The 21,949-nt window shown below is 53.5% G+C and overlaps 8 protein-coding genes across 8 annotated transcripts; 4 read left to right on the top strand and 4 right to left on the bottom strand.

The window, feature by feature from the left end:
• Positions 1 to 904: 904 nt before the first annotated feature.
• Positions 905 to 3,348, bottom strand: HMPREF1541_00364 (uncharacterized protein; the record flags this gene model as incomplete). Its single annotated transcript, XM_008712670.1, has 3 exons — positions 905 to 2,101; positions 2,154 to 3,185; positions 3,235 to 3,348. 3 exons carry the CDS (start codon positions 3,346 to 3,348, stop codon positions 905 to 907), a joined length of 2,343 nt encoding a protein of 780 aa, XP_008710892.1.
• Positions 3,349 to 4,302: 954 nt separating this feature from the next.
• On the bottom strand, positions 4,303 to 6,510 carry HMPREF1541_00363 (uncharacterized protein; the record flags this gene model as incomplete). Its single annotated transcript, XM_008712669.1, has 1 exon — positions 4,303 to 6,510. One exon carries the CDS (start codon positions 6,508 to 6,510, stop codon positions 4,303 to 4,305), a length of 2,208 nt encoding a protein of 735 aa, XP_008710891.1.
• Positions 6,511 to 7,515: 1,005 nt separating this feature from the next.
• HMPREF1541_00362 (uncharacterized protein) lies at positions 7,516 to 8,109 on the top strand (the record flags this gene model as incomplete). Its single annotated transcript, XM_008712668.1, has 1 exon — positions 7,516 to 8,109. One exon carries the CDS (start codon positions 7,516 to 7,518, stop codon positions 8,107 to 8,109), a length of 594 nt encoding a protein of 197 aa, XP_008710890.1.
• Positions 8,110 to 9,285: 1,176 nt separating this feature from the next.
• On the top strand, positions 9,286 to 10,371 carry HMPREF1541_00361 (uncharacterized protein; the record flags this gene model as incomplete). The annotated part of the gene is made up of 1 exon (XM_008712667.1): positions 9,286 to 10,371. One exon carries the CDS (start codon positions 9,286 to 9,288, stop codon positions 10,369 to 10,371), a length of 1,086 nt encoding a protein of 361 aa, XP_008710889.1.
• Positions 10,372 to 10,644: 273 nt separating this feature from the next.
• HMPREF1541_00360 (uncharacterized protein) lies at positions 10,645 to 11,691 on the bottom strand (the record flags this gene model as incomplete). Its single annotated transcript, XM_008712666.1, has 1 exon — positions 10,645 to 11,691. The coding sequence occupies one exon, from the start codon at positions 11,689 to 11,691 to the stop codon at positions 10,645 to 10,647; it is 1,047 nt and encodes a 348-aa protein (XP_008710888.1).
• Positions 11,692 to 12,518: 827 nt separating this feature from the next.
• Positions 12,519 to 13,711, top strand: HMPREF1541_00359 (uncharacterized protein; the record flags this gene model as incomplete). Its single annotated transcript, XM_008712665.1, has 2 exons — positions 12,519 to 13,115; positions 13,166 to 13,711. 2 exons carry the CDS (start codon positions 12,519 to 12,521, stop codon positions 13,709 to 13,711), a joined length of 1,143 nt encoding a protein of 380 aa, XP_008710887.1.
• A 2,500-nt stretch (positions 13,712 to 16,211) lies between these two features.
• HMPREF1541_00358 (uncharacterized protein) lies at positions 16,212 to 18,137 on the top strand (the record flags this gene model as incomplete). The annotated part of the gene is made up of 2 exons (XM_008712664.1): positions 16,212 to 17,844; positions 17,893 to 18,137. The coding sequence occupies 2 exons, from the start codon at positions 16,212 to 16,214 to the stop codon at positions 18,135 to 18,137; spliced, it is 1,878 nt and encodes a 625-aa protein (XP_008710886.1).
• A 1,908-nt stretch (positions 18,138 to 20,045) lies between these two features.
• On the bottom strand, positions 20,046 to 21,710 carry HMPREF1541_00357 (uncharacterized protein; the record flags this gene model as incomplete). The annotated part of the gene is made up of 2 exons (XM_008712663.1): positions 20,046 to 21,435; positions 21,484 to 21,710. The coding sequence occupies 2 exons, from the start codon at positions 21,708 to 21,710 to the stop codon at positions 20,046 to 20,048; spliced, it is 1,617 nt and encodes a 538-aa protein (XP_008710885.1).
• Positions 21,711 to 21,949: the final 239 nt, after the last annotated feature.

The raw sequence follows: 21,949 nt of genomic DNA, 5'->3' as shown, positions 1-21,949 counted from the left end.
CGGCTGGTCTGCCATGATGGAGGGTGGGCTCCTTACGCAAGCACTCTTTCGATGACGTGAAGGCTGATCACAGTTGGAGGTGTTCGCATGGGATATAGGCTTGCTGATAGACCACAGTATGCTCCAGATTGCCGGTGTTCACGATCTTGCCTTAAGAGGATTGGTATTGGATTCCCTGGGACGCTTGTGGAGGTTCGCTCGTCAGGCCTAGCTTGACCTCGGTTATCATTAAGCATTCCCATTGGTAGGTGGCATTTCGGCCAAGGACAGTTTTAAGGGTTGCAAAGGGTCAGGGACACTGAGACAGCGGCACAGTTGGACTGTGATGGCAGGAACAAGGAAAATCCGGCTGCGGATGACTGGTTGTAGGGGGTCATTGTTGCTAGGGAGAAGGAAGCATCATCATTCCCAGCAAGGTGTCGATTCGAAGTGATGCCCACCGCGCAGCAATCCCTATCGCATTCACAGCGTACGTCAATGGCGGCATGCTCTGGGGAAAAAGACTGCCGGTGCCGAATGCGTAGCGTCACAAAAGGGTCTCCGAGCAATGAGAGTAGACTGCTGCACACAAGAGCATTGAATCGTCATGACATTCGCCAGGCAGCAGGCACGTGAAGCAGAGGCAGTGCTCGCTGAGTAGGCAAGCACCACCAGAACCGGCCACGCAAGTGTAGATAACGCCCAAGATCGGGGGCAGTCATTAAATGAAATTTTCTTACCACAGCAGATCAGCGTGCCAGTCAATCGCGAGTTGAACCGGAAACTCCTGAAACTCCCCTTCCGCCTCAGAATACTCCGTACAGTAGAAGTGGCACAATGCGGTCGTTGCAGGTCGTGAACATACATCTTCGAACTTTTCGACTTCAAACACGTTCAAATCATCATCCCTAAGAGGCGAGTCAGATCAAACACCAACCCTCCTTCCCAGCCCTTGACTCATTCCTCTTGCTATAGGCGCAAAGCCCTTAGCAAGATCAAATCCACCGTCTGCATCGTCCTCGTCGTCTTCATCGTTGTCCGGTGTAGAGCCAGTCTTGTTTACCTGCGCGTTCGCATTCGCATGGAAGCCCACCTGCACGCCTGGCACCGGTGTCCCAACGCTGCCGCCACGCCCCAGTGGCGCACTGACGGTAGCACTGGCGCTCCGACTTCGATCTTCGGGATCACGCTCCTTTCTCGCGCTGGAACTGGTGAATTGACTGCCTCTGGCGGGCTTGCTAGGGCTACCCATAGCATCAATTGGCGGTGGGCTACTGCTCATGACACGGCGGTCGGCCTCGCTCGAAAGAGCGCGACCATTAACGCCACGGTCCACGTCTTCAACTTTGACTGGGCTCAAGTCCGGCACGGCCTGACCCGGAGTGACACCCATAATGCCTTTCCAAAAGAGGCCAGGCCCGGCAGGGGAGGATTCAGGCATGAACTTCGAAGGGGCCACCAAAGTGGAAGGAGGTGCGAGACGGGGGTTTTGGCGCATAGGCGCAGGAGTGATTATGGAATGCTGTGAGTGGTGGAAGGGAGTGTCGAGATATGATGAAGATAAGGTTGGGTTGGTAGGCGACCGATGTGGTGGTGGAACAGAGGAAGGAAGAGTGTAGATGGGAGGTCCATTGGGGTGAGGCGTAGAGCGAGTATGGTTCGGAAGAGGTGAATCATCAAGGGTTGACTCAGGCAGGGTGGCGCCGGTGTTGGTCCTACGGCGTTGAGGTGTTGTTGCGTCCTGCCGAGCTTGCATGGGTGGAGCCAAGTTAGGGACGGGCGCGAAATGGGGTGCGACATGACCGGCGGATGAAGGCTGGAAGTTCAGCTTGTTGCCGCCAGTGGGTGGTGGACCAAGACTATCCTTCGCAGAGAAAGAGGTCACCATAGTTGTGTCGTATCCCAGATTCTGCCCGTTGGGGCCACGAAAGTTTGGGTTCACGTCTTTGTTTGAAGCAGGCGATGATGGTGCTGAGCCACCGTTGCGTTTTGCTTGCTTCTTCCAGTATTCTTGTCGGTTCTCGGGTGCAATCATCCACTTCATGCCCTTGCCAGGTTCGTCAGTCCGTCGGGGCACTTTTTGGAAGGCTTTGTTAAGAGATAAATTGTGTCGGATGGAGTTCTAAGCAAATCAGCATGCAAGAATGTAATCAAAAGCTAGTGTGTGTACGAACCTGCCAGCCGCTGTTGGAATGACGGTAAAAAGCATATTTGTCGGCAATAAAAGAGTAAATGTTGGCAAGAGTCATCTTTTCTTCTTCGCTGGAAAATATTGCCTGAGCGATTAGGGTTGCGTAGCTGAAGGGTGGCTTGAGGTCTTTGGCGGAGTCTTTGCTGTAGTCAATTTCTTGAGTACTTTCCATCATCATGCCACGACCGTACATAGGCGACGTGGTGGCTTTACTGTCGAAGACGGCTCTCTGTCCTCTCATGTCCATCTGCTGAGCAGGCGGTGTAGATGCACGCTCTTGCTTGAAGACAGGTGGTGCCGGTGCTAGAGAGTGGTAGCCGAGAGCAGCAACAGGTATGTCGGGTTGGTCGGAGTTTGCCTCGAGAGACACACCAGCTTCGCCTGTCGACATCTTCTTTGCGTAGTCAATGAAATGTTGATGGATCTGAACAGGATCGCCTGGAGTTATAAATATCGCCTGCGTCCCAGAAATTTCGAGAACTGTTCCAGATGTGATCTGCTGTCGTGAGCCACGCTTCAGTAGAACGTTGTTGACCCGAACGCCATTTCGACCGTTGACACGTACATGCCAGCCGCCACCTTCGGGAAACTCTGCATCGTAGAAGATGGATGCGTGGTGTCTTGACACGATTTTACTAGGACCAAGGTCGATGTGGACGGGAAGCATGTCCTTCATATCTTGGATTGGGCTTGAAGCGCCGACCCCATTGACCGATTGACGATCATCGGGAGGACGGCCGATATTAACGGCTTGGTCACGAACGAAGTATGTCCAGTCTCTTCCGGCGATTTTGGCAAAGGCGTTGACCTTCTGGCTATCGCCTTGCTGTATGTCATTGGCATACAACTGGGCAACAACAACCGGGTCTTTAGACACGGACAGATATGCGACAACAGAATCGATGAGCTCTGTTTGAGAGAGAATCTCACTTTCGTCGTTTGTTTCATCACCATCGGGTTGATCTAGTTCAGAGGAAGGGGGTTTTCGCCGGCCGTCAGGAGCTCTGCCGTTCAGCTGCTACGATTAGCTTAAATGTCCGAGCAGGCACGATCAAGATACTCACTTTTCGCCTTTTATTTGTTGGGCGAGAAGGCGAGGACTCGGCCATTTCATAATCTGAATTTGTCTGAGATACCGCCGACTTGCGCGCAGTTTTGCGCTTCGCACGCGGTCCCATAGTGGACTTGCGTCGCGCCAGACGAGTCCAGGATGACTGTGGAAGCTGATATTGAACGAAGAAAGCTCTGCCAACGGATGCTGAGGTATTGTTGTTGTGCGTCACCGGAATTTGCTTGACGACAGGGTCGGCGTGGCTCCAGGTTGGTTGAGATTGCGAATTGACCTCGACAGGGATGAATCGGCTCCAGGCTGACAGGTTGTCGTGTCGAGGGGCAGAAGAGCAAGAGAAGGCGGGATGTGAGAATGAATGGTGTAAGGAGATGATAGATAGCGCGACACAGTCGTGTAGAAAAGGTGTGCAGGCGTGGGAAGGAAAGATGATGAAGAGGTGGAAGTGTGGTGGTGTGCACAAATCGAGGTTGACGCTTTAGCGCAAATGGAAGGAAGCCCTGCGCCTTTGACGCGCTCCGCGCTCTGCCGCCAAAAATGGCCCGCAGGCTTTTTCAAACACTGGCGGCGGCCTGGTTTCACCACTTGTCAAACCGTTCTGTGAAGTCCAGTCGCGTCTATTGATTTTGTAACTCAGTGCACAAGATCGTGCTTGCCCGATCGAGATGATATCAATAAGACGACAATCGATAGCATGGGGAATGATGGGAAAGACCGACCGACTCGTATTTACCTTTGTTCGTGAATGGTGCGAGCGCTACAATGCAGATCTGTGATTCGACAGCCATGGGTCACTTCGCTTACGAGGACACGCGGTTGTGAGCGGATCTGGGCTGCATCGGAAAACAATGACGCAATAATACACCATGACTATCGCCGTTGTATCGCCGTCAATGGTCGATATGGGTGCAGCAATTCCAATGCTGTACCATTTACCAGATATCGATATCGAAAGGATGACGCCCACGAGACTGCTCTACGTCTGCTGTTGTCTGTGCCCCCAGCGCCGCGCTAAATGAAATACCTCTGAGGCTGACTTCCGCCCAAAGAAATGCTGCTGTCGCTATGCTTCAACCAGTTCGATGCCTTCAATGCCATAGCCAAAATCAACAATAACCACTCTTCCATCCTGACTCGTACACACAATTTTGCGGTAGTTGCTCTTCGCGGCTAACATCCAGCTAGAACTCCATCCCTCAAAGTTGATTTTCAGACCCCCGTCCTCGGCCGACTCGCCCTTTTTGGCATCCCATACCTTGATAGAAGAGTCGTAACTTCCACTAACAAGGCGCGAGTTGGCCGAATCCAAATGCAGCGACCGTACAAGATCACTGTGACCTTTCAGCTCGCGCAATCTGTGACCCGTCACCGTGTCGTATTCGTAGATGACTTTGTCGTTGCCCCCAGCAAAGATAGTTCGACCATCTTCGGAGAATTCGACACAAGCCAATCCGCGATCCTTGGATTGGAACTCTTTGATGCACTGTCCATCTTCCAGTCGCCAAAGCTTAGACATGCCATCGCCACTAGCACTGGCAAGTAAGTTTCCGCGCACTTGAACGGCATTCACTGGTCCACGATGACCGACAAGCGTCTTCAGCAGTCTGCCCGTAGTGCGATCCCAGATCTTGATGCTAGTATCTTTCGAGCAGGTGATGATGAACCTGCGATCAATGCAAACGTCAAGCACGCCAGCAGTGTGTCCGCTCAAACGGAACAGAGGACGATAGTTATCCTTGATAGACCACACGAGGCAGGTGAAATCAGATGATCCACTAACTAGAATCTGCTCATCGTACTGCAGACACAAGACTGAGGCCTGGTGCCATGCATCAAGAGCCGGGCCGACTGGATCTGGGGAGCTAATGTCGGCTTGAAAGAATGGCACAACTCCGGACGGCTCGACGGGTGGCCTGTCCTGCCGATGTCTTTCCCGATGGTTATTCGGTGGGCCTAACTTTCGAATGCAACGATAGGTATGAGCATCCCAGACTCGAATGGTATTGTCCCGAGATCCTGTAATGATCTTGTCCTCATCAAATTGTACGCAATAGACACTGTCTTTGTGTCCATTCAGGTAAATCGCTGCAGCCTGTCCGCTGTCCCACCGCTTGTCGATCTGGGTCCGAACCTTGTACAACAGATGGTAGTCTTGACCAGGCTTGTTCTTGCCCATGCCGGGGATGTGACGAACTTGACCCTCCCAATAAGGCATTGGTTGCTTGGGAGCAAAGTCTCGGACGAACACATCTCGCCAGACGGCTTGCGACTGGCAGAGCTGTCGCCATCGCTGAGAGACAAGAGTGGCTTGATGTAATGACTCGAGATCCAGATATGAAAGCACGGACTCCATGAGTTCGGTCGCCAAAACTGCAGCCGGGTCCTGGGCAACAGGATGAGGCTGAACGGAAGCTGAGCTTCGCCGTGAGTCCACTTCGTCAAGTCCAATACCAATGCCGCTCTCTGAATCCCGAATCACCTCTTTGTGAGGCGGCGAATATGGGGGTAGTGGAGTAGCTCTCGAAGCATTCAGTCTCTCGTTCTGCGCGGCTGCCGAAGCTCTGGCTCCAGCTCCACCATATACCAGGTCTGAAAGGACGGGTTGGCCGCGGGACCGTGGAGGCATCGTTTGCTCCAAGGGACTTTCTAACGTCGTCAATTGGTGAAAGGTGGCAGAGTTGAGCATAGGTAGAGACGGGCGGCGACGGGAACTTGGTTGTCGAACATGCCAGCCTCTAGTCGAAGGTCTGGAAGTCACAGCTTCTGTGATATCCATCATTTTCTCGTCGGACTTGAAGGGAGCTAGTGTCGAAGGTCGTCTGTGCTCGACCCTATCTTCCTTATGCCTCGCATTTTTCCCGCGGATGGTCAAGGACATTCTACGACCAAGGGAGCGTAGTTCAGATAAACCCTGCTTAAAGGATTGGCCAAGTTGCGAGGCTCGTCGCTGGTGAGCTGGAGCAGTTAATCCAGCGAAAGAGGCTGAGCGACTGTAAGTAGATCTTGTTTGCTCGTGCTGCGCATCAGTTGGGCTTATTATGGCGCACTCTTCATGCTCTTGACTTCGAATGAATGAGATCCAATCGTGCACATCTCGATTCATTGTTGCTGGGCCTAGGGACCATCGGGAGGTCTTGGATCGAGGGAGGGTAGGCGCTGTGAATGCTTCGAGATCTCCACATGCAGTGCGAGGCCTCTGATGGAATCGAAGCGAGGCTCGTCTGGAAGGGGCGAGTCCCTGCGACGACTCGATATCGGCAGTGGCGGCCATGTTTCATCGGCTGCTGAGTTGGTGGTGATCGATAGAGCAGCCCGCTGCCAGGCTAGAAGAGGACAATAGGCAATGAATCAAAACATGGATGCCGCTAGAGTGGTGAATCGTGGCCGTCCAGCAGTTGAATGCGCCCAGTGACAATTGCGCCTGCTGAAAGCTGATACTTCAATACTTCAAGCTCAATAGCTCAAGCGCGCATGTGCCGTTGATATTGTACAGTTACTTACACAGAAAAGGAAGGGCAGGCCGTACGGCTGGAAAGAGCGACAAGGACGTTGAATGGTGCCAAAGTTTTTTCTGTTGACATTGAAAAGGATCCGAAAGCAGAGAAGCTCGGTACAGCAACCTTTTTTCGCCCAGAGTCAGCGCTCAGCAACGCCGCGGGCGAGTGTTTGCCGACCCAGCGGCGGCGGAGACTTTGGAATCTTTGGCCCCTGCAGCCCGGTCGTCTGCGCCGGATGTTGTTCCAGTGCCAGGGTCCAACCTCGAGAGCGAAATTGGCCGCATGGTCCAAGTTCATCACCACGCACAAGCTGATTGCACACAGACCTCAAATGCTTCATATTCGCCGTGATTCGGGTCTCATCTGGACCTTGATGACAATGGGAGCGCCACCACCCGCACCCGCATCGGCCCAGCTACCACCCACAGCGGACCATGAGGAACTGGAGAGCGTGATGTTGCTGATCGCAATCTCGCAGGTCCACTACGTGCGCAACCAATAAGGCGACGGCTGATTTGTTTAGGTCGTGATTCCTGTCTGGGGATGGACATCAAAACAAAGCTACTTGTACCCTCATCCTTGCACGTTCTCTCCACCCATCCACTGCCTCATCTCGTTCGCATCGGCGTCACACATCGAACGTTTCAATCATTCTCAACACCAGCCAGATCGATTACCGCTCCTATACCTGCCAGGTAGTTACCCCCTTCTCAGTCTCTACAAACACCGAACACCGCCAGGTGCGGCCTCACGCGACCCCGAACCCCACAGCAGCCAAGATGCCTTCGATACCTCAATACTATCAGATATTCTTCCTGTGGATAGAGCCTATCACAACTCTACTGGGAGCTGTGGCAGCCGCGTTCTTTGGTCATGATTACCTCGTCATGACCCATGCGCAAACCACTCCCTCTAAGATACTCGGCCTGCCAATTGCCACAGACGTCGCTTTACGGCAACTGGGAAATCTCTATCTGGCCTTCGCCATCAACGAGTTCTTTGTATTGCGGTCCACCAACGACCTCAAAGTTTGGCGCGCCGTGCTTCTCACTTTGCTTGTCGCCGACTTTGGTCACCTGCTTGCCTGCTTCCCAGCTGGTGGATTCAGCCAGTACTATGATGTCACCAAATGGAATGCCATGAGCTACGGCAATTTACTGTTCGTCTACATCGGTGCCACCTTGCGATCGTGTTTTCTTGCTGGCGTTGGATTGGGGTCGAGGAAAGGTCGACGCGGCGCTCCACGCAAATCCATCAAACACACCGTCGAAGATGAATTCGCCGAAGTTGCGACCCCATCCCCCAAGGAGCTCAGCAGAACACCCGCGCAAAGCACTCGTAGAAGGAAGAACCGCAGCGTATCTGGTGCGTGAGCAGCTCGACTTCACGGCGAAGGCGCGCTTTGCTCCGAATTTGTCAACTCTGTCTACCTCGGTCCACTTTGTGGCCTCGAACACCCAGAAGGCACTGTGGTGTGCAGTGCTCTGGAAAGCCTCATCTCCTGTCACCCTTGGCAACCCAAGCCGCACTCGTTGCCTCCTCTGCTTGGAACCACGTATGACTACCCAGTACAACGACGAGCAATCCAAGAATTTCTACCACAGGCAACAAGATTAGCCATTTCCTGCGTGGTTCGTGTCAAGGTCTACCCATCGTCAAACGGCTAAACTCCATTTCGAAATGCCAACGAACAACCCTACCCACCAGTCTACTTCATGCAACCAAGCCAGTCCTTGGTATGCTAACCACTTTGACGACACCATTGACCAACCTTGCATATACCCCAGTTTTATAGCTTTGATTGAATATTCTGCACATAGTCCTCCAACAGTTATCTGATGAATGACGACATCATACGTCGATACTCGGATCTTTGTGACGAGTCTCTGAAGCTGTAGTAACGTGCCCAGGCGATCAAGCTCGAGCCGGAAGGCTTTGTGGCCAAAGTGTCCAGTGAAGAAGATTCCATCACAGCGATTTCGTCCTGAGTAAGCAGCGAATTCTCGAACTCGTTCTCTCCGTTATTGAGTGGGGCACTGGTTTGTCATCCCCTCATCGTACACGTATAAACTACAATTTGACTTCAGGCAAGCCGCCCTGATCTTCAGCCAGGTCAACGTCTTTCGTTATCGGTCGCCACCATGTCGAGTGACTCACTCGCAGCACATTTACTTTCGTGAGAACAGGAACTTGTCCCTGCGATTTTATACGCACGAGTAACTCGGGTGGCTGTCTGATCAGGCCTCGACCACTGGAGAATAGGGTTCTGGCGTATTCAAGGACGCGGGGCGGCATACCACCATAAACAGCACCACAACCACGCTGTCGCTTCACTCGACAGCTTCGCCTTTGTCAATAGCTCACCTCAATATCATCTTTCATCGTCTTGATCCTCCCTACCGTCAAACGCCTCCGCATCTATTCTCAACTACCGCCGATATTTCTTCCGAACGCAGTGGCGATTGATTATTAAACAGCTCAACAGCTGTCAATTTGGTCCTTCAACATCTCTTTCACGACCTCTCAATCAATAGTCCAGCCCGCCCAATATGCCGCCATTCCCGCCATGCCCGAAGATGAAGCCGCAGATCTATGGTGCAATGCCCGAAAAGCCCAATCCTAAGATGGCGTACGCCCTTGCGCACTCTGCTCGCTGCAAGCTTGCCTTGTCCGCAAATCGGCCTGACCGCAACCTACGTATGGTCCTTGGCCACGCATTTGCACTGGATAACCTCCTCGTCCGGATTGTCGAAATCGAAAACGAATCCGTTGCCAACCAATTTGACAACTCGAAGCCTGACGAAGACCAGCCCGTCATCCAGTCCGAGATTGCTCAACATGATAAGCAGACCGCCGGCATTGGCGGGGGTGCAGGGGTCACGGTCGCCGAGACAGGTTCTCTGGCCAAGCCACAACCTCAATCGCAAGGCCGTCGAGTCTCCTTTGGCAACTCAGCCCAGTTCCGGCCTTCAGAGTACAACGGTAATGGTGGCAGCGGCTCAAAACGTCGCAAATCGCCTCCACCGAAGAAAGTCATCCCTAAAGGTTACGAAGACGAGGAATCAACCAGCAGTGATGACTACGATGACATAGACCCGGCAGATTTTGTGACCCCACAGAGACCTCAGGCTGCTATTCGCAACAATACCAAGTTTGAAGACGTTCCGAAGGACCCCTACGAAGACGAGGAGGAGGAGGAGGAGGGGGAGGAGGAGGAAGAAGAAGAAGAAGAAGACACCAGTCTCGGCTTGACTCGCTTCGAATCTGCCTCGGCGCAGCGCCCACGTCCACCACCCAAGAAAGCCCCATCGCCGCCTCCCGAGGATGTCCCTGCCCTGGAGGAAGATTGGTCCGATGGAGAAGCCGAGGACCGCCCCGAGCCACCCTCTCCACCGCAGTTCGCAGACGACGTGTTGCGTACTGCCATGACGGAAGGTGAGAAGGACGAAGAGCTGGGCAACTTGTACGAGACTTTAAGAGGCTGTCCCTGCTGTAAGCAGCACGGTAGCGCACCCAAGAAGAGCGGCGTATGGAAGGTCCAGGCCGAGGGCGGTAAGCAGTACGCTGTACTCGCCGAGGAGCAAGATGGCGCACAGGCGCTGGAGCAGCCGCATGAGATTGCTGTAGGTGCGTGAACTGCGTCTAGCACTGCAGGCAAGCAGGGATTTAGCATCAACAGGTTTGACATGGCCTCAGGACGGCGTGGTGGGATTTCAGTGGCCGAGTTTCAGTCCAGGAGGAGTAAAGGGCGTATCATAGCAAAGGAATTTCAGTGCCATTCTATCGCATGAACCTATTATAGCTTCGCCCAAGCATTGGTCTCTCATATGCTCTTCGATGCAAGTGTCAGAAGGTGTCGCAGCTGCCACTGCACCTTGCGCCTGCTGCCTACGGTCCAATCGTGAAGCTCACAATTTCCCGTCAACGGCAGTCGGCAGCAAGCCCTTGTCTCTCAGAAAGTCCTCTAAGTACCCATTGAACTCGTCCGGCTTCTCTAGCGCAGCCCAATGACCTGTATCCAAGACTGCTTCCCGCATATCTACACACAAGCGCCTCATCTCTGTCATCAGCTCAGGGTTTTGCACTGCGCTGGCCACTGAGTCGTATTTCGCGTCCACGTGCATGACCGGCATTTCGAGCCTCCCGCCATTCACTACGTTGTCAATCTTGTTATACGCCGCGTTCCGTTCGTGGTTGAGGTAGTACGCTGTGGCTCCCCACCAGCCATTCCTACCTAGAGCCTCCGTCACAGCCTCGTACAAGGGCTCGTCGAGAGTGGTGTCCGCAAGCGGAGTGTCCGGCACGTCGGGACCGAACCAGCTTCCTCGCGTACTGACCGTGCTTGTAATCGCGGGCTTCATGAATCTGCTGGGGTTGGCACGACGGTAGATCTGCTTCGCCACCCTGCTGCTGGCAGCGTCAAATTGCCGGGTGATCTCATCGCCGGCCTTCTCGTATAGAATCATGTAATCCCACTGCGCATTCGGGTACTCGACTTTCGGGTACAAGTCACGGTTGGCGATGGAGATGAGGTGCTGCACGCCCAGTTCGAGAGTGCGATAGGGACAGCAGACACTAATGACGGCAGAGCATGCTTCAGGATAGTGAGCCGCGAGTGACCAGAGTGGGCCACAACCCCAGTCGTGGCCAAGCCAGATTGCTTTGTGACGACCGAGGTGTTTGAGCAGTGCAAATTGGTCAGAGACGAGTGACTCGCAGCTGTACAGGGAGGCGTCGCCATGAGGGGCGGGGGACTGTCCGTAGCCCAACATGTCAAGAGCAACAACATGGAATCCGAAACGGCCAAAGTAGAGGAGTTGTGGACGCCAGGTAAGGGCGAGGCCAGGCCAACCATGGATGAGAACCATGAGGGGCCCAGTAGTAGGACCTGTGGCAAGGTAATGGAACGTGCCGCGTGAGGTCTCAAAGGTGTTGGCTCTGATAACGGGATCCATGGTTGTGATTCTGGGAACGAGGCAAAGTCACCGTGTTCAACTCGCGGGTACAACGATGTATGTCTGCTAAGCAGAGGTATCCAGGTGAGACGAGTCAGTGCTAATAATGCTGTTCAACCTCCGCTTATGCTATTACAACTGGGCATGTCTGGCCACTAGTAGAGATATCTCAGTCTTGGACCAACCTCGGCTGTCCGAGATTGATTCCACGTCAGCATCATGCTGCGCATTATGTTAGGCTGCTGACCCGGAGTGCGGCAGGTCAATTTGGTTTCTGCTGATATCGCTAAAGTTGATACTCGCCGCTACGTTTGGTCAGAAGACAAGCTTGACTTCCCTTGTACTGTTCTGTGCTTTATTGGAGTTCTTGATGTCGTGGACCTGGTGAGAGTCGCCCGCAGGCGGGGGCTGGGGCGGGGCAGGGCAGGGCTGTCTCTGCTGAGAGAGATACTTCGGCAACACGATAAGCCAAGCGTAAGCAGGGTGCTGGGACATTGAAGCAACGGATTCAAGTTGCTGAAGATGAGCTTGTGGAGTCTAATTACTCGAGTAATCGTTCCCCTTTACCAGTCTGGCACGCCATGCCAATGGTTCGACTCGACTGGCAGGAGTGACGTCAGTCTCGGGCCTACTTTCGCCGGGAGCTCTTTCTCCATGTCCTTTGCTATACGCGCTCTGGACTCAACCTGGAGATGTCTTAGTCATTCCCTGCATCATAGTCGTACTCTCGGAGCGTGTCTCGGTATAAGAAGCCAGATCTTAGAAACCAAGACGAAGACGAAGGCGAAGGAAACGACCTACAGTTTAGTTCACCCAACATCACCAAGATGGCATCAATAGCCCCCTTCAAGATCGGTATTCCCGAAGAGGAACTGTCCCTCCTGCAACAAAAACTCAAGCTCGCTCGTATCGCACCCTCATATACGGACTGGCGAGACGAGAATGGTCTTGATTCAACCTTCATTCGCAATATCGTCGACTACTGGCGTACTGAGTATGACTGGCGAAGTGAGGAAGCCGAGATCAATAAAATCCCCCAGTTCATGACTCAGATTGAGGTTTCTGACGGCTTCGGTTCACTTGACGTACACTTCGCTCATTCTCAATCGTCAAAGCAAGACGCAGTCCCTCTGATCTTCATCCATGGCTGGCCGGGCAGTTTCATTGAGGTATCTAAAGGTTTGAAGAGGTTGAATGACGAGGGTTTCCATGTTGTTGCGCCCTCGCTGCCGGGTTACGGGTTTAGTGGCTATCCAAAAAAGAAAGGCTTTGATCTCAGAAAGGTTGCAGAAGTCTTGCAAAAGCTCATGCTACGGCTGGGCTATGAGAAGTTTCTAGTGCAGGGCGGAGACTGGGGCTCCCATATCTCAAGATGTATTGGAATCTTGTATCCAGAGAACACACTGGCGATACACACGAACATGGTGAGCCTCGATTTCGAGCACGGAAGGATGTCAACTAAACTCGATCGCAGTTTGAGATGCCCGGAAGCCCTTTCGATCCAGACGAGCAACCAGAGGTCAACGGCTTCGAAAAGGCGGCCTTAGAGCGACACTTCACCTGGTTCCGTCAAACCAACCATGGCTATGGTGCAATTCAAGGACAAAGGCCCGCAACTCTCGGCTTTGCAATGCACGATTCCCCAGTGGGTATGCTGGCCTGGATGTATGATAAGCTGGTGGTCTGGTCTGACGAATACCCCTGGACGCCAAAAGAGATCATCACCTGGACTCTGATGCACTATTTTCCTGGTCCCACGACGGGTTTTATGATGTATCATGAGAACACCTATGAGGGGCTCATGAAGAGTAAGTGGTTCAACGAGTACATCAAAGTACCGTATGGTATCTCAGCGTTCCCGCGAGAATTGGCCGTGATGCCTCGCAGCTGGGCGCAGAAACAGGTCAACCTCAAGTTTTATCGCCAGCATCCGCGAGGGGGTCACTTTGCTATGCACGAGAAGACTGAGGAGCTCGTTAGTGATCTAATTGAGTTCTATCGCTCGGTCTTGGGGCGATGAGATATGTCCAGCATCAGAAAACAACAAAGGTTTCGCGTGGGACACGCGGTAACATTTGTATGACTCGGCACTTGAGAGACCCGGAGTGCTGCAAGCTTCCGAATGAGCTGACCGGCTTGGTTCGCTGGGAAGAAAGAAAAAATGTGCACTTGGGCGACAGCCGTCAGCAGATACGAGCGGTGGGACCTCCTTTAGCTGCGGGCGCCACGAACGGGGCGATTGCAAACGAGATCTGGAATAAAGAGTAGCCTGGTAATCGGCACACAATGATGCCCAGACGCCAGTGCCTGACTGTCTGCATTCACCGCCCATCGGGAGGTCAGCAAGGCCACCCATTGCAGCTGCAAGCCAACTCAGGAGTGAGTGTGATCGCTCGGGAAGGGGCTTGCGACAATGATCCGAATTGCATGTCGTACAGCAGGCGTAGTGACAACGCAATGGCTGTCAGGAGTGACGCGAGGGAGGACATTTCGGAGAATTGCAATCTTGCATATGTGCATGATCGACAGGTGTCAGGGGGCAGGCAGGGCTTCATGTCACACCTGTCTGGACGTCAAGGTGCCAAGTTACGTCGAGACGGGGCAGGATCGCTACATAGAACTTTCACGATACTGACTTGCGATGTGCCCCTCTGTCTAGACACCAGCTAGAGCCTGGTGTGGCCTACTTGTAAATCTACGGTGGCAAGGAGGCAGGCAGGAGCAGTGGACGATATCGGAGGCGAGCAGTCGATCTGAGGGGGCTCATGCCCTCTGAAACCAGCTTCAGGCATCGCGAAAAGGCAGCCCGACCCGGTTCATCCAGGAGCCTGTGAATCAGACTTTATTTGCCAAATGGATTATGGCGAAGACCGGAGCAGTCCACCGCACGTATCGTTCGAGGTCTTGGCCTGCTGTTCAGCCTGTCGCAGGTGGTCAGCCCAAGCTTTTTTCATAGAATCTATTTTTAGTTGGGCAAGAGAAGAGTCATATCCAGTTTGTACTTTCCCCAGCTGGTACCTGATAACAGCCGTTGAAATTTGAAAAAAAGAAAGCAAGAAAAAAGCAAGCCCATCTGAGGTTAGAAGAAACGAGTCGTTGTTGTTTGCATCACAAACAAACATTGGCATGTCTGAGTGCTGTGAGGAGATCGCTTTGATCGCCATGCAGGGAATGATGCATCAGGGCAGAGTTTTGCGATTTGCAGGGACAAGCGAAGAATGTGGTGAATGACCTGCAGAAGGAGAATGACAAGAGTTCACGAGTGCGGTCCCGGTTCAAATGACCCTAGCTGCGGACAGAGCAAGCCTTGGCCTACAGACCGAGGCTGGTAAACGAACCTAACACCAGAACCTGCAGGACCCGGCCACTTGAGGACAAACTCTGCATCATCAAACGACCAATTATCGGGCGGGAGTTCGCAACAACATGAGAAGCTAGTTCGGCGCGCCTGATGTGGTTCCATGCAGGTCACGTCACATGTTCTGAGTGTGGCGGGAGCCAAAAGAACGCAACCGCTGATGGGCCTTTCACAGACGAGCGCGGAGGAGACCCGGACTGCCGGTCAAGCTCGTACGGGGTACAGTACGGAGTAAACTTAACTCAGAGTCAGGCGACGAACTCTCGGAACTTTGGACTTTTATTAGAAGCTGTCAGCCCCGCGACGGTGAGACTGTAGCAACACCAGCGCGGGAAAAAAAATACGTTCGAAGGAGTCCTTGGCAGGGCAAACGCAAGAATAAAGCTAATCCGAAAGACGGCGCAATGGGGTTGGAGGGCTAGTGTCCTGTCCAGTCACAACGCAGGTCCACGGAGGCTGGTGCCTTGGCAGCGTTTCGGTCAATTGTCCTCAGCCCACCCACGCCTGCCCCCTATCACAGTCATTTCGCTAACATGCAGTTTCCCCAGAGCCTCTGCCGTCGTATCCAGGTCTGTGACATGATGCACCCACCCTCGTACACATCGATGTGCTTGTACAACCATCTCTCTCTACATCAAAGCTCACTCCAATACAGCAACGAAAGACTGACAGCTGATGGCGCTTCTTTCCGAACAATCAACACGGCTCTCGGCCTCGTCCGCTCCACTCCGCCCCCCGGGACGGCTCAGCTCCGTCCCAATACGGTTTGGATGTTGCCATCTTAAGCAGCTTCCGAGACTCTTGACCTGACCCCGGCTAGCCCAGCCGGTCCTGAGCCCAATGTTTGGCCACGGCGGATTAGCTCGACACCATCCACCCAGTCTCAAGCATGCCACGGCCCCATCAAATTAGATTTGCTTCCAACTCCACCAGTCCACCGACCTGCTGCTCCGTCCTCGCGCAGTCCCGGTAAGCCTTACCAGCTCTTTCAGCACTGCCATATTTGCCTCTCATCCCGCCTCTGGTATCTTACCCTCCCCATAGTACTCCCGACGCTCGTTTGTCTATACTTCTGATATATACTTCTGACTTCTTCTTTGGCTCTCAGCCTTTTCTTTTTCTATCCATTGTCACACATTCGTTCAATCATATACTTCGCACGATGGTCTTCTCACGCCTAGTGGGAGCCGTCTCCCTCCTGTCTTTCGCTCTTAATACTATCGCTGCTCCTCACGCCGTCCAGTTCTCCAAGCGCGCCGACACCGTCAAGTTTGAGATTGACCTCACCTGGGAAGATGTATCACCAATTGGTGACTCGAAGAAGGGTATCCTGGTCAATGGCACTTCTCCAGGTCCTGCCCTGAAGGCCAGCGTTGGCGACACTGTCGAGTTCCTCGTCCACAACAACCTCGAGACCGAGACCACCATTCATTTCCACGGTATTACCCAGGCCAAGACTCCCTGGGCCGACGGTGTCCCAGGTCTAACTCAGAAGCCTATTCAACCTGGCGAGTCATTCCTCTACAAGTGGGAGGCTGATGAGTCTGGTGTCTACTGGTATCACGCCCACTACCGCTCTCAGATCATGGATGGTTGCATGGGAGCCATTGTTATCAAGCCCAAGTCAGATGCTAAGCGCCCATGGAGCTTTATCAGCAACGATACCGAAGTTCAGAAGCAGTTGACTGCTGCTGATGATACCCTTGAGCCCGTCTTCGTGTCCGACTATGTGTCCCGCACATCCGAGGAATTCCACGATGCTGAGATCCAGGGCAACCTTGATATCGCCTGCGCTGATGCCATCATCATCAACGGCAAGGGCTCCCGCATCTGCAAGTCCCAAGATGAGATCAACGCTCTGACCAGCCCTCGTTATAACAACCTCCTGTCTGGTGAGGTCAACCAGCTTACGCTCAAGGGCTGCCTGCCACCTCTGCCTCAGACCCAGGGTGCCAACTTCACCTTCGATGTCAATGCCATCCCATCTGATGTGTACTTCGACTGTGAACCCACCGAGGGTGAGCAGGCAACGATCGAGGTCGATGGCTCCAAGGGTTATGCTGCCGTGACCTTCATCGGCTCTGCTGGCTTCGAGCTCCTCAAATATACCATCGATGGCCACAAGTTCTGGGTTTATGCGCTGGACGGCCACTACATCGTTCCCCAACTCGTTGACACTGTTGTCATCAACAACGGCGACCGTATCTCGTGCATGATTCCTCTGGACCAGACGCCTGCCGACTACACCATCCGTGTGACCAACCAGGGTCTTAACCAGATCATCTCCGGTTTCGCCACTCTTAGCTACAAGGGCTCCGTCGGTGCTGCTGCCGAGGGCGACTCTCTCGCCATCATGAACTATGCCGGCACCAACTCGACCCTCCCTAAGATGTTCGCCGCTCCCAAGGCTGCTCCATACCCTCCCCGTGAGATGGCCCAGACTCCTGACCAAACTTTCGTCTTCACCAGCAAGAAGTTGACAAATCCCTTCACCTGGACTCTGACGGGCAAGGAGTCGTTCAATGTCACCCGTGAGGACGAGACCCCTCTCCTCTTCCAGCAACCTAAGGATGTCCCGAATGACGAGGTCATCATCCGTACTGAGATGGGCCAATGGATCGATCTCATCATCAAGATTGCTGGCCCTCTTGCCCAACCTCACCCTCTGCACAAGCACGCCAACAAGCTCTACGTTCTCGGCCAGGGTGTTGGTGACTTCCCATTTGCATCTGTTGCCGAGGCCCAGGCCTCTGGTACTCTCCCTCCCACTGCCTTGAACCTGCAGGCCGCACCTTGTAAGTTTCTTCAGAACTGTTTCCACGCTCCCAGCTAACTTATTGCAGACCGTGACGGGTATACCACCAGCCCGGCGGAGGGCAACAGCTCTTGGATCGCGCTCCGCTACCATGTCGAGATTCCAGGTGCATGGCTCTTCCACTGCCACGTCCAGACCCACATGAACGGCGGTATGGCGTTCGCCATCCTTGACGGTGTCGATGAATGGCCAGAGGTCCCAGAGGCCTATCTCAACGGCACTGGCCTCACCAATACCCTCGAGAAGAAGGGCAAGGTCCACCCAGCCTCATAAAGCTGCCTTTCTGAGCGTTAAGCATTAAATTTTTGTTGCACATACATGAAGTTGAAGTCTACATGACGCATAAAGATGCGAGGTGGTTTGCAAAGCGATACAGACATCGTCCCCTAATGAGTTGTCGAGTTTGCTGTATTTCGTCTATGCATTGCGGAGATGGTCGGTCGCCTTTTTTTTGGACTTGGTAGAAGCGATGTTGATACCCCGGATCGAGGGAGGTGACTTTTGATGGCGGCCACGAGAGAATCCAGATCTGGAGACGAGACTGTGGTGGCGGCTTTGGAGAGCCTGCAAAATCCTACAGTACAGAGATCCGATGTGAACGCCCGTGATGGCGCTATAATACCTTTGGATTGAAACATACGCATACTGGCTCAGGGTAGACATGTACAGCATTCGCCCAGAGATAGCACACGTCTCGACTTGAACCAGACTTTGATCGTCTTTCACCTCCTACCTTCGTTCCATCGTGCTTGCCTAAAGTGCATACCTAGCTGCCTACTCAAAACGAGACGGGCAACCACGTTTTCGCACAATTGCTTATCAAATGTTCTCGACTTCGCAAAACACGAGCGCCACGATCGAACAGGCGAGGGTGAGCCAGGATCTCTCTCAACGGCCGCATCGAGAGCGGTCTGCAAGCAAGCCATTCGCAGTTAGCCAAATGTACGGGAACAACATAACCCTGCTTTCCCGCATGGGCCTGCCAAGCCCTCGACTGTCGTCCCCTTAAACCCATTCCGGCGACCGCAATCTCTGTACGGAGTAGTGTGTGGCCACATCCTGCGCTCGTCTGATGAGGAGCAGAATAAGTAAAGCGAAGATCGGGATGTGTGTGTGGTCGCCATTTTGAAATGGTGTGACTTGCGATGCAACGCTCATTTGCATCCTTTCGCTTCCTCCTGACGGGTGACCAAGACAGTCATGGGCAGAAGCAAGCATGGATACAAACCGGCCCCCCTCAACACCGGCTCTCACGGCAGGTATACTTCGTGTTGATCAGCGACAAGAAAACTGGCCTTTGTTTCCCTGCGTCTACCGAGCAAAGCCAACGTGCCTGCGACGTCTTATCTCTGTGAGGACAACATATTTGCCAAGGGGCTGACGGTAGTCACGCATGTTCAAAACAAGAATACTCGCACGTTGTCTAGCGCCTGTGATCGCTGGCGAAAGCTGCAGGACCGTTCACATCTTGCCCATCGTGTTTTGCCTGCGACTTTGACGAGATCCGCATTCCAGAACTCCAAACGACGCTCGCTGCCAGGCAGTGGGTGGCCCGCCCCCAACTTGGCATCAGGAAGATTCGTTTCCACTCAGGACCGCCAAGGCGCGATGGGAAAGTGACTTCTGGGATAGGGGCAGTTGCTGCTTTTAAGACCTTCACCAGTGGAGTAGAACGTAAAGAGGCAATTTCCTCCCCGGCCATGAAGAAGAGGGGGGGCGGTGATTAGTTGGTTGAGAGTGATAAGAACGTACCTAGGCGGAGCTGGAGAAGCGGATGTGGGAGAGCCATAGCGGGCAGGAAGGAGCCTTCTTGCGGCGTACCACTGTGGTTCGCTAGATGGCGAGCACGTTATGTGCGATTCTGCAGTACAACAACACTGCATCCCCGGCACAACAACGTCATCGCTGCTAGATCGAATTCCGATCAAGAATAAGGATTCACCGAATGCTGGCATATCCAGCTCTATCCCCTGACAAGGTCGACATACATGATATATGGAGGGTTCCCCATTGCGACTCCCGGCCCATCTCATTGAGGTCCCTATGATCCTAGCATGATCACTGTTACCTCATCGCTCAGTTCATCTCGAACTCGTCCAGCTCCATCGCCTCCTCACTGGTCAGTAGAGCCTCAAGCACATCACCTGCTCCGCCAGCGCGGACACCCCCTGTCCCTTGATCCTAGCTTTCTTTGCGCACAAGGGCAATGGCGCTCGCATTGAGGCCAGGCCATTTCGCGCGACCCCATAAGAACCACCCTAGAGTGGCGCAGAGGAGAACGAAAACATAGATTGGCAGCGAATAGTTCATGTTGGTCCCGCTTACGTCGTACGTTGTTGGGAATGGGAGGTAGATGGTGATATACAGGGTCCAGATCAGAGCATAGACGTTGATTGGAACCGCTAATTTCCGAGGCAGCCGCCACTCGCCATACTGGACGCGTGCTTCTGCGGTCTCGCCGAGCAATCCAGTGACACGTGCATTGAGGAGCACGCTGATTGCAATGATATAGGAACTGTACAGCCCAAGCGAGGACAGTGAAGTGAAGGCTGAGAAGGCGGTGGCGGCGGTCGAGCCAATGTTGAGCAGTGACAGCAGCGAGACAATAACGATGGGCAGCCACAAAGCGCGGACCGGAACCTTATGGGTTGGATCGACTCGTGCAAAGTACTTTGGCAAAGCTCCATCGCGCGCCCACGCCCAAGTGATTCGACCGACCGAGGCCAAAGAGGCAGCAACGACGCAGTAGGTAATAATAATGAGTCCCGACACCAGAGCATTGGCAGCCCGAGTCCCAGCAATCGTCATGAAAATCGGAATGATCGGATAGCCAGACTCGAGATATGGAGTTATGTTGCCCATCTGGAACATAATGACAAGAGCCATGATGAACGCAAGAGACCCATTGATCAAGATGGTATAGACCATGGCTCGTGGAACAGCGTGATGTGCTTTTCGGACCTCTTCAGACATATGGTTGACTCCGTCAAAGCCGATGAACCCCCAGGCTGGCACAAGCATGCCGACATTGAAGGCTACAAACTTGCCCCAGCCAGAATAACTGGTGCTGTCTGTGAAAACAAACTCGGCACTATTCCCGCTCCCCAGGCCTGCAAAAACGCCCACGAAGATGAAGAACAGAATGACATGGAATACACCGGATGCCAGCTCCAGCCATGGAACGATGCGGAAGGCGAAAGAGTTGATGAGTCCCACGGTGAGAAGGATCACGATCATGATGGGCGTCAAGTGCCAACTCTGCTGAGATTCGGCATAGCCAGGCATATTCTCAGCGATGAGCCCTTGGAGGATGAAAGCAAGGCCAGAAGAGCTGCCCCCAAGAGCAGATACCCATGCGAACCATGTTACCCAGCCCTGGAACCAGGTGATGACGCGACGGGAGCTCTCAGGAGCCAGCATGTCGGTCCAGTGATACTGAGCGCCCGCAATCGGCAGGATAGAGCCCAGTTCAGCCATTGACAGAGCTTGGGACAGCGACCCGATGACGACCAAGAAGCAGCCCCAGACCAATGCACGCGATCCGCCATTGTAGAAGGTCGCTCCCATGTTCCTGTCGCATTGTGAGACACGACAGCGGGTTGGGATGGGGTGGAATTACATGGCAACAACCTCCCAACTCGACATAAATGTTAGGGCAAAGGCAAGTAGTTGGACGAAGCTGAACAGTCGTCTCAGTCGGCCTTGATTGTCAACGACTGCCTGGTCTTCATAGGCTATGGAGGTATTCTGGAAAGGGTTGTCCGATCGAGGGCCATGCAAGGATGAGCCATTGTTGACAGGCTCGATGGCGGTGCCGGAGCTCAACTCCTTTTCTGAAGTCACCATGCTGTGATCTCAAGCACTGGCGACGATGTTGACTTACGTATCGACAAGTGATATTGTAAGAGAAAAGGTAGCCAGCGAAGATGTAACGCTGAGAGACGAGGAGAAGCCGCCAAACCGCAAAGGTGCATTGATAGCCTAGTGCTGTGGAATGGTTGCATTATCGCGGGAAGATCTCGCCGGCACATATGCATGCCATGGCGACGATGTCCAGGCAGGAGCCAATGTTCTTTTGCGAAGGA

This window comes from Cyphellophora europaea (genome assembly GCF_000365145.1).
Source record: "Cyphellophora europaea CBS 101466 unplaced genomic scaffold supercont1.1, whole genome shotgun sequence".
In the NCBI taxonomy this organism is placed as follows: domain Eukaryota; kingdom Fungi; phylum Ascomycota; class Eurotiomycetes; order Chaetothyriales; family Cyphellophoraceae; genus Cyphellophora; species Cyphellophora europaea.
Note: the sequence above shows the minus strand (reverse complement) of the source record. Positions and strands in the feature narration are given on the sequence as shown.